This window comes from Temnothorax nylanderi, unplaced genomic scaffold (genome assembly GCF_030848795.1).
Source record: "Temnothorax nylanderi isolate EJ_2023f unplaced genomic scaffold, tnyl_v1.0 TNYL_tig0275_pilon, whole genome shotgun sequence".
Taxonomy (NCBI): domain Eukaryota; kingdom Metazoa; phylum Arthropoda; class Insecta; order Hymenoptera; family Formicidae; genus Temnothorax; species Temnothorax nylanderi.
Genome location: NW_027249337.1, coordinates 51,896 through 63,491, shown reverse-complemented (window position 1 = coordinate 63,491; position 11,596 = coordinate 51,896). Strand labels below are relative to the sequence as shown.

General features: G+C 31.6%; 1 protein-coding gene across 1 annotated transcript; it reads left to right on the top strand.

Moving 5' to 3' along the window:
* The first annotated feature begins 1,472 nt into the window (after positions 1-1,472).
* Bin1 (histone deacetylase complex subunit SAP18) lies at positions 1,473-2,899 on the top strand. Its single transcript, XM_071719030.1, has 4 exons — positions 1,473-1,988; positions 2,097-2,203; positions 2,340-2,534; positions 2,656-2,899. Exons 1-4 carry the CDS (start codon positions 1,917-1,919, stop codon positions 2,747-2,749), a joined length of 468 nt encoding a protein of 155 aa, XP_071575131.1. The 5' UTR covers positions 1,473-1,916; the 3' UTR covers positions 2,750-2,899.
* The last annotated feature ends 8,697 nt before the right edge of the window (positions 2,900-11,596 follow it).

The following is an 11,596-nucleotide window of genomic DNA, read 5'->3' as shown; positions in this document are numbered from 1 at the left end:
GGGGTCAAATAAGTGACCCGAGACTATTTTTTTTTTTTTATTAAAGCAACATATCTTAAAAGTACTATGCAAAATTTTGAGCAAGAAACATTGAAAAATTAAAGTTATAATTTTGTTTTTTTTTCCGGAACTTATACATTTTTTAAGGATTTTTTTGAACATGATGCCACTCAAAAAGTTAATTTTTTATAATAAGAATACATATTTTACAATGTTTAAACTTAATTCTAGATTTTTTTGCGATCCACTTAAACCGTTGTTAATTTTTGAACAGCAGTTGCTTGAAAATTGGTTGGGGTCAAATTGACCCCGTGTGACAAACGTGTTCGAAAAAAGAGGTGTGACAACTGACAACCGAAGGTTAACACTACAAACGCTTCAGTGATGAAAGAAGAAGAAATTTAAGAAGGAGAAGAAGAAGAAGAAGAAGTTAAGGCTTCAAAGCATTTGTAACATCAAATGGACTGCAGCTTATTAAGCTTTCTTTTGTTCTTTTAAAACGACCGATAAGCAGTAATAATCATGGTCTGTAAGTAGGAGGCAAAAATGTGGGAAAGTTGCCGATGCACGAATCCGCATCGCGGACGCGAAGGCGCGATCGCAAAAGCCCTCTTTTTCCCGATGACTTCGACCAAAGCTTGATTAACTTAACCAGTGATTAATTTAATCGGTAGAATTGCCTACGGCGGAATTTCTAGCTACATATATAATTCGTTTCTAATCTAATCTTTCTTCACACGTCAAATTATAAAAAGTTCAAAATTCTCCAAATAACCGAATCTCTCGAAGGCAGATTTTGCTGCAAATTTTGTCAACAAATTGCCAAGAAATATAATAAAATCTCCGATGGCAACTGACTGCATGCAAAAACCGAGAAGCTGTCGTTTCGTAACCGCTTAAATAATATATTTCGTTTAAATGATTACGAAACTATATATAGATTCTGCCTTGTATTGGTTTCTGCTGTCAAATTATGTTGGCGGATTCTGCTAGCTATGTGCTAGCAGAATTTTAATGCGGGCGCAGTTGATAGCAATATTTGTAAGTCCTGCAGGTATTGAATCTGCTGACAAATTGCATGAAACATTTTGCTGAGTCTATTCATGTTAACAAACAAAATAGATACATGCTGAAAAATATATTGTCAAGTTAATTAAAAAGTTTGGTCGAAGTCATCCTCACATGAGATCATTAGCGGGGACGAGGGGAACGCCTCCCCTCAATAAATACATATACATGATAATTTTGAGTAGGTAAATTAAAGTAATGTTTATATGTAACGCAACTTGTAAACCCTATAAGAAGTTAAACTTTAAAGTCTTTAAACTATACTCGACCTTTTATTTTTTATGTATTTATTTATTTATGTTTTTTTTCTTAGTTTCTAAAGTCCCCCCAAAATTCATATATCTAACGGCGCCAGTGAGCGGTAGTCCATTTGCGATTTTGTTTTGGCGAGCGATTTATATAATATTAAATCGCATTTCTGCTGATCTCTGCATATTGATCGCGTTTTTGCGAGCGAAAGAACGTTTGATAAGAAATGTATTCGACAGATTTACTTCTTGAGATTTATTACATTTATACATTTCAGCTCCAGAGATTCCAGTAAAATCTGCTTGATTATTTTGTTCTCATTACTTTGCATATATACATTTATATACATCTGTCGAACGATCGCCCCGACCTTTGTGGAAATCTCCATTACGCTATATCGGTCATTTCGATACTTACGCGCGACCGAGGGAATCTCATGGAAACAGCCTTTAACCTCTCCAAACATAACCTCTAGAATTAAGCGGTTCACCATTTTTTCTAAACGCGACGGACGATCACGATTTTGACGTTTCTCATCAGAGAACGATTCTTTTGTAGTTCTCGAGCCCGATTACCAACGGCCTTGATTACCAATCGAAATGGCATCGGCTTTGGAATCCATGGTAGTCGATGAAAAACAGCTTCCCGAGAAGCCGGTGGACAGAGAAAAGGTAAAGGCGGCGAGACGATAAAAAGCGTTTTCCAGAAATGTCCATCTCATAGACTTAAGTGCTTCTTTAATCGTAAATGCGATAACGTTGCATTTGTTTGCACTTCAGACGTGTCCACTTCTACTGCGAGTATTCTGCAACACCGGACGTCATCATAACATAATGGAGTACAGCAGAGGGAATGTCCCTTCGAACGAGCTGCAGATATACACATGGTAACATTAACATTGTTTATGACGGAGAGACCATAAGATTTTATATCTCGTTATGATTCTCTGATTAATTTAATGTGAATTCTCTTACACTGTTGTAAGAAGTTATCTCTAATTTTAATTATTTCTGTGTATAAAGGATGGATGCAACTTTGCGAGAAATTACAGGCTTAGTTAAGGAAGTGAATCCGGACGCTCGCAGCAAGGGAACGTACTTTGACTTTTCGTTAGTGACTCCTGAGTTACGCAACTCCGGTTATCGCATGCGTGAGATTGGTGTTACGTGTTCCGGACAGAAAGGCGCAGATGACAACAAAACGCTAGCGCAAGCAAGGTAATAAATCTTGATACATGAATTAGAATCTTAATAAATTTCCTAATACTTGAATTAGGAAAGATAATTTTTTAAAATCAGCATTTATACTTGATTATGTATGTATTTTGTATAATTATAGGTTCACAATAGGAGATTATCTGGATATATCGATAACGCCGCCGAACAGGATGATGCAACCGGCAGCTAGACGTGGTGGTTTACGTCAATATTAATATAATAATTTCAGTGTTTAAGTTATGATAAGATCATGTTTCTTACAGATGGTACGTAAATGTCACTACACAGAATTCCAGAAAGACTTCCTAAACTTTTGTATCTATAAATAACTAAAATAAAAAATCACTTTCTTTAATTTCTTTAAATTTGCTGCATTAAATATTAACATTTTTTATTATATGTTTTTTAGCAATAAAGCTAGTTTTATTCTTCTTTGAAATATTCCTAAAACTAAAGACATTCCTAGGAATGTCACATCCCTGGGATTCCTGTTAATTATGAAGTTAATGCAATTATTAGGCAGGATCCCTGGTAACACAATCTGATAGTTCAGATACGTCCCGAAGAAGTGCGCAAGAAAACAGTCCAAAATTGCGACAAAAGTGCATAATATCTGTGATTGAACGAGTACTTACTGTACTATTGCAGCAGTCTGCTGTAAGAAGCTACTGTGAAAATTTATATATAAAACTGTCGCAATTCTTGCGCACTTCTGTCGTAATTTTGGACTGTTTTCTTGCGCACTTCTTCGGGACGTATCTGAACTATCAGATTGTGTCAGATTGTGTTACCAGGGATAATTTATTAGCTGTAAATTTTGATGTCTGATATAATTTGTGTTTTAGATTTGTATATTCAGAGAGAAGACTGAGAGCGGCCATCTAGTGAGTTCTGAAACTGTGGATGTAAACCTTTGCACAATGCCAGGTAACAGGCAATAGGAACAGAAAACAGAAATCAAAAATACTGAATGGACGATGACACAGGCAACGAGGACAGAATTTCCAACGTGACGGAAAATCTCTGTCTATTGCCTGTATTATCGTCCATTCTACATTGAAACATTCTATTGCCTGTTGCCTAGCATTGTGCAAGGACCTTTACATTCACAATTTCAGAACTCATTAGATCGCCGGAGTGCCACTCGCAGTCTTCTCTCTGATTCAGATTATACTTGTGATTAATATCACAAATAATCACAAATGATTTTTTTTCTTCATTAAGAAATCGTTTCGTGTTTATGTAATACCTTTCTTTAAAAAAAAGGTAAAGAAAGGCGCCAAGAGTACACTATAGTAGTGTATATGTTGTTAAATAAAAGTAATTTTAATTTTACTTTTGATATAATTTTGGCAAATTTTATCCTTTAATAAAATAAAACAAAAAAAAAAGATAAAGAGACAAAAATGACCTGTTCGCTCTCTTTCGACCCGGTAGCTTGGCAATAATTTACGCAGGATTCGTACAAGATGCCTTTGATGATGAGCTGAATGAGCCGATCGTTTTTCGCCGAGGTGATCGGATGCGCGGGGTCGGCGCTCTTCCCGTCGCCCGGCAGGAACTTCTCTACCAAAGGGTGAACCTCGCGGAAACATTACACCCTCGCGTTACTGGGATTCCAGTCCTTGTACTGCAGGTGATCCGTCAGCCGCGGCAGAGTAAGCAACAGGCACAGGCTGCTGTATTCTTCCTTTATAGGCGCGATCTTTTCGAGGTCGCTCAACACCTTGACAACCTCCTCCACGGCGTTGTCGACGCTGCCGTTCGCCCCGGCGGCGCACAGTGGGCCAAAACGGCAATCTAGCTGGACAAAAGTAGTAATTTTGTTTTCATCGTTAAACAAATGTTCTCAAGTGTTCTAAAATAGAAAGTAAACATGTACAAAGTATATCAGTTTAATTTGATAACATTTAACCCTTAAATGCCACACCTCTCAAGAATCTCGTAAATGATACATAGGGTCTAAAAGACCCCAGCATGAAAAATGTCTCCTTACTTATTGATTTTTTGATATTTAGTTATGAAAATTATTTTCAATGTTGTTCAAGGCTTAGAAAAGAGAATAAAATGCTTATATTGTTAAAATTTCAATTTCAACATAGTATAAAAAAATTAAGATCGCCAACAGTTAAAATATTGGCTCCAAAATCAAAAAAATAAAAAATAATAAATAAATAAATATGAGCTCCATTTTTGGCGGAAACATTTGAAAATATATCATTCTAAAGGGTCTGGGGTCCGCTGGACCCCGGGTGGCATTTGAGGGTTAATATACAGGGTGTTCCTTAAAAACCATCCACCTACATAGCGCTATTCCTTATCAAAGTCGTAATCTTTAATTAGGTAAAAACTTAACAAACGTTTTGGCCTGCCATTTTTAGACTATTCTCATTGTGTGTCAGTGTGTTAAATTAAGCAAATTACATATATCAAAAAATTATAATTATAACAGCAGTACATGTATGCATTAATCGCAAGATAATTTTCGAATTAACTGAAATTAAACCTAAATTAAAACAAATAATAAAATAATAAAAAATTATAAAATAATAAAATACAATGCAATTGTAGTTCGCCAGTACGATAATAAAACTAAGACGTATGAATCGGCCTAACTGGCAATAATTTATTATCGTGACGATTCGACCATTGGTTTTGGTCCGATTAATCGTCAAGACGTTTATAATCTTTGATACTTATATATATAAGCATCTCATTTTTTTAATAATTTAAATTAAATTAAATTAATAATTTTAATCGCAATAAATTTAATAATTTAATTTAATTTAAATTATTTAAAAAATGAGATTCTTATATATATATACATAATTATATATGTATAAGTACAGAATATCTTTAACAATATTGATATTAGATTCATGAAACCGTATATCGGCGAGCAGAACAGCGTGGTCAACAAGATTAATTATAGTATTAACTCTGTATCTATGTGGATGACTAGATAGATAATTATAATTAATATATCGTCCCGAGAAAGTGGGTTTCCGATACCAATTAGTTATATAAGTCTGTCACCATCTCTGATAACAGTAGTATCCAAGAAATTGATTGATTTATCAGATTCTATTTCTTAGGTGAATTTTGATCGAAGATGGTAGTCTTTAAAGATTTTTAGTGTATCAATAATATAAATAATATAAACTTGTGATATTTCCTTCTAAATCAATTTCGAGATATTTATGAAAAACCATAGATAGATGTCAATATCAAGAGACACGGTAGTCTCGCCAAGTACACGCGCAGCGCGAGACCGTCTCGTGTATCTTTACGCAAACAGACGAGTTGCGAGTAAACGTTTGATTTTTAACTTCCTATCTTTAAAAAAAAACTTTGCACAAACTAGGCAACACGTATTACAAAAGTGATATTTCATTTTGAGAAATATTGAAGTTGCTGCGAATATTACTAGCAATTTAACACGACATTACCGTATCGCTATAGTAGATATGTAATATCTGGGAATTATGAAATCGCTTCAGAAATTTACCTCCTGGTTTCAAGTTTCGCGTGCTATAATATAATGCGGGATAACGATGAAACGCAGACGAAAGATTGCTTAGCGATATTTATATTAGATGATCGTTTTACAGTTCTTTTGCGAGCTGGCTGTTAGGCAAATGCGTGGTATTTACGACATAACTCGAGCACACGTTTTTTTTGCCAAATAACAAATGTAGCAATTTGCATCTGCAACCATATTTTCAGAACACGCTATATGAACATACTTTTTAAAAAATTTAATGACGTTCGTACTTTTTGTCTCGGGACGGTTTCACAATGTATCTACAAAGCGTTCGGCGAAGACGATCGTGCCGTCGCCGACGGTTCGAGTTACACGCGATAACGTCGTCTATAATCTCTAGAGTCAGCTTTTATTTTGTCGTCGCGTTCTTCGGGAGGAGACTCTCCCGAAACCAGTCTTGTCAGTCTGTTCGCCAATTGGGGCAGTCGTTCGAGGATTAGTGAGTATAAAACTTTTCTGACATATGTATTACATTTATTTAATATTTTTATGAGTTTTTAACTTCTGGATTTAAAACTTTTTAATAATAAAGCCATATGTTGTCAGCGTTAGACAGAAATTTTGTAAAAATCAATACGTAATACAACGTTTATTTCTTTTCTGCATTTTACTTTTTCTCTAATTCGATTTTTATACTAATAAAATAATATTCTATAGTAAATCCATAAATATGTAATCTCTCTCCCAATAATTTTAAATTATTAAGTAAATAAATAATTTAGGAAACAAATTTCTGCCATATCGAATATCTGTTCAAGAACAATCTGCATAAAGTTTCGTTAATTATTATTTTTCAGTTCTTAGCAGTGACAATCTCGTTAGCAAGTATCGCACTTGCCGACGTCCTCATTCAACCCGGCTATGAAGGGAGCTATGGGAGTTCAGACGGTGTATCCCTATGAATCGAACCAAGCCGATGCTCGTTCACATGTGTTAAGCTATCCACATTGTCCACCGTACCACCATTATTTACCGAGGCCACACCATGTGCATTTCGCAAGAATAGGAGGTCATGGATATGTACGGCCCTCGGTGTATGTCGGCCAGCCTCAATCTTTGGTAAATGCTCATTATTTTTATTTTTTTATTTTGAAAATATATTTTGTTCCTGCAGGTTTATAAAATTAATTAATTAAAAATAAGTAAAAGTTAATAAAATTAAATAATAAAAGAATAAATAAATTATTGAAGTCTTAAGATAAATTATTTACTTGTTTTAAATAGAAAATTTATTTTAATGAAAATAATGTATTTTTATGCACTTTTAAACACATTTTACGCATTGTTTAATAGATAAATCATGAAATTTGTGGAAAGATTTTTATTAATTATTATATTATAAATTTATATCTGAAATCATATACATATATTAGGTATACATTTCACACAGCGATAAGTTTTTACAAAAATTTTTTCATATAATAGCATATCTAAGATTTAAAATGATTTACATAAAAACAACATAAATTTCGCAAATAATAAATTTTACTTATTTGAAGAAAAAGAGATGTATCTTTTGTTGTTTGATGACACATGCAAGTTGTAGACTTTGTAATCTATAATAAGGTTTTCTTTAATTATCAGATCATATTCCTCTTTCTCTTCAATCTCGTATGCGTGAAAATGTGTATTATAATTTAAAGATTTTATCTTTTTATATATAAATAAAATATTAGAATAATTAGTTATAACATATTCAATTTTTCCAAATAATATCAAATTATTTTTACCAACATTTAGTACATCATTCTTTCGATAATCTATACCATTAATTTTAACCCATTCTATGATATCGTAATTACCAATATCATTTGATAATAACTGCTTAAAATTTTCATAAGTGTTGATCATTTCAACTTTTGAAATATGAGTTCTATATAATATTCTTTTTGGAAATCCTTCATTATGTATAAATATATGACATGGCTGTAATTGATGCTTCAGAGATAAAGTATAACATGTATTTTTTCGACTTGTAATCACTTTGCTGTTTTCTTTTAGTTGTTTATGTTTAGCTTCATATCGAATTGAAGACATATTATTTAAAGGTCCAAATTTTTTCATAAGTCTAGAATAATGTACTAAATAGTGGTGTTTAATTTTCAGTGGCGTCCTAAATAATTTTAAATTTAGCTTTATATATTTGGATGCCAAAGAGTCAAATCTTTTAATATTCTCAAGAGTAATAGCTGATAAGGTTACAATATGAAGCATTTCAGACAAAATAAGATATAATCTCCACGTGCAATTATTGTGTGGAATTAAATCACCAATTATGAAATTTAGATTTTCAATTAAGAATTTTATTTCTGATGCTGATAATATAATTATTCCTTTTTTTATAGATTCGCGTGATAAATTTGGAGGAATATTTTTTATTAGAAGATACGTTATATATATCAAAAAACAATATTCTGTTATTCAAAATTTCTAATGTGAAAAAATGTTCTTCATATATAAAATTATGTAAAATTTTCGCTATGTAATATCTGCATATACCTTCGAGAATATCGTGCATTGGATCAACTGAAATATTATTGATGACATGAAAATTTGGTATTAAATTAAATATACATTCTTCTTGAATACCAAAAGATTGGTCATATAAATAAAACAAATAATTTTCTTCTGTAAGAACAGAAGAAAGCTAAGAAGCTTACTAACATTTTCAACAGACTGCTTTTTTAAATTAGAAATATCTTTGTAGCAAATTCTACAACAATAGTTTGCTTTAAAACTTCGCGGATATCCTAAAATAGTATTTAAACCTAAATTATCTCCAACGATGAAAGCGAGAACAAAAAATACTTTATGTTGTTGGTTATTTATGGAAATAATTATTCCATTTTCTTGCAAGTCTATAATTTGATTTACAACATGTTGAAAAATTCTTTTATTACCTAAAAGTTTATGATCTTGATAATTATGAATTTGAACTAAAAAAATGTTTTTTATCATACTTGAAAATTCATAAGGTAATCCAAGAATAGAAGCATAAACTATACCAATTTTATGAATACATTTTCGTGATCCTAAAGAATTATTTATTTCTACATCATCAAAATATAGAACTAAAGGAAGCAAAATTCTATTTTCTCTTTTGTTTTCAATTGTTTTCCAATATTCACTATCAAAAAAAAAAGTAAAATACTGACTATTCTTACATTCTTCTAAATGCGATAGGATTGAAGAATAAACGTTTGGAAGTTCCAGAAATTTTTGTAGGTATAACTTGCTTTAAAGGAACAATACTTAATGTACTATTATGCAATACAGTTTTAACTCTTTTATTAAATCTTCCAGATGTTAAATACGACCTTACTATCATTTGTGATGGTAAAAATAAACAGTTAATATTTTTCAAGTATGCAAATGTTAAATGTTCGCTTTTAAACATTTTCAAGCCGTTTTTTATAATATTTAACATGGCATTTAAATCCTCATTCTTATTAAATCTGTAAGAAATAATTGCTAGAAAATTTGATAAATAAGAATTATTCATTTTATTTATAATATTGTGAACAGCTTTTCTACTCAAACTTCCATATGCGTATAGATAAGTTATGAAGTACAGTGACTGATTAATTACTACATCCTGAAAAGTATTTAAACTAATATTTTCATAATTATTCAAATCTTTTTTTATGAAGTTTAATGGTAGTAAAGGATTATTTGTTACTATTTCATGCAACTCTGTAGTGTTATTTATAGATGTCCCAGTATTTTCATTATCATTATCATTATTATGAGAATAAGCATCACATTGAGTAGGAACACAAGTTTTATCGATTTGATGATCACGTATTAAATGACGCCTTAATGAATAAACATTACCATATTTTTTAAAGCAATTTGTTACATTACAATCAACTTGTGAATATATAGAAGTTTTGTGTTTCAATGAAATGTGTAACATCAACGTATTTAATGTATAAAATGAAAGTTTACAATAAAAACAGGAAATCATTGTAAAACAAAATTATAATAAAAAAGTAAAACAATCAATAAAATACTTTCTTTTTATTCTCTACTACTTCAGCTTTCAATTGAAATATAACTTTCAGAATCTTTAGATTCTTTATTATCCGCTAAATTTTCAACATTGGCCTTTTCACCATGAATTTCTACTTTAATTTTCTTTAATATAGGTGCGATAAATGGTATGTTATTATCCAATTTTGTATCAAAATTATAAATACCTTTTTGTATCAAAATCCATAAATGTTCACTGGCAAGTGGATAATTCAATTGAAATACGTGAAATGCTTTAAAACATATATCTAATGCTCTAATGATACTGTAAATTGTATACAAGGTTTCATCTACACAAACATATATCTCATTCACTGTATCATTAGGACTTACAGTGACAATGTATGGTACTATACCTATAATATATAATATAATACCAAAATAAATAAGTTTAAATATTAAATCTTTATAATAAGGAAATTATACAAGAGCAAAATGGTTTACAACCTGAAGCATCAATAAATCGTGTTGTAATTTATTCGTATCAGTCGGCATCATGAGACGAAAACCTTTGAATTCAAAATGTATCAATGACCGCTGTTACACGGCGCCGTTAATCGGGTTTAGTAACATCTGTAGTTGTAACTTCTTATAACGTATGCTCGTTTACACGAAGGGATATGTAGAGTAATAACAACTGCTGTTATAAAACCGGATGTAACTAGCGTTTATACGACATTTTACATCGGTAGTTATAACTATGGATGTTACTAAACCCGATTAACGGCCGCCGTGTAACAAGACTCATTGGCAACAATTCATTATTCAAGTTGGTTATGCCAACTAATGGTGTTGCCATGTTTTTATAACGGATAGATTCCGTGTTTTTTTCAGTAGATGAATTCAGGCACGTAAAAGGTTTCACCAGTTGAGCATATTTGCTAATTACACTAATTGGTAAGATTATATCGACCATTTGCATTTTAATAAGTATTTCAGAAATGTAACCGTTCGTAGACAACGTAGAATCAACCAGCAATTCTTTCTAGATATTAGAGTATCACAGAGTTAGTTTCACAAGTAAATAGATAAACGATATTCTTAATTTAAGCATAACTGATTTTAAGTACAATGATTAATTGAATAATTATCCTACCTTCTGAGGTTTGTAACCACTTTATACTCTTAAACTCTTTTCACTTTCATCACAAACGTAGTTATTCAGAGTCTGTCAAACACTTCTAACAGCTCTCAATAGCATTCAGTGGCTAATTGAGCTAATTCCCTCCAAATTTCTGTTCTAATACAGATAGGCATTTACATAACTGACCATTTAAATTCTGAGAGGGAGCGGAGCAGAACGGAGAAAGGAAGAGCAATTGAGAAAGAAGTTCAGAGAACGACGCACAGTGGGGTATTTCGCTTAAAACGTGGCCATAAGTAAGAAAATTGAAACCATAAACAAAACATGTTATGTACATACAATTAATAGAAAACATCCATATGTACGTTTCTGATACATATTTGTCATTTTTATTGTTGCTGT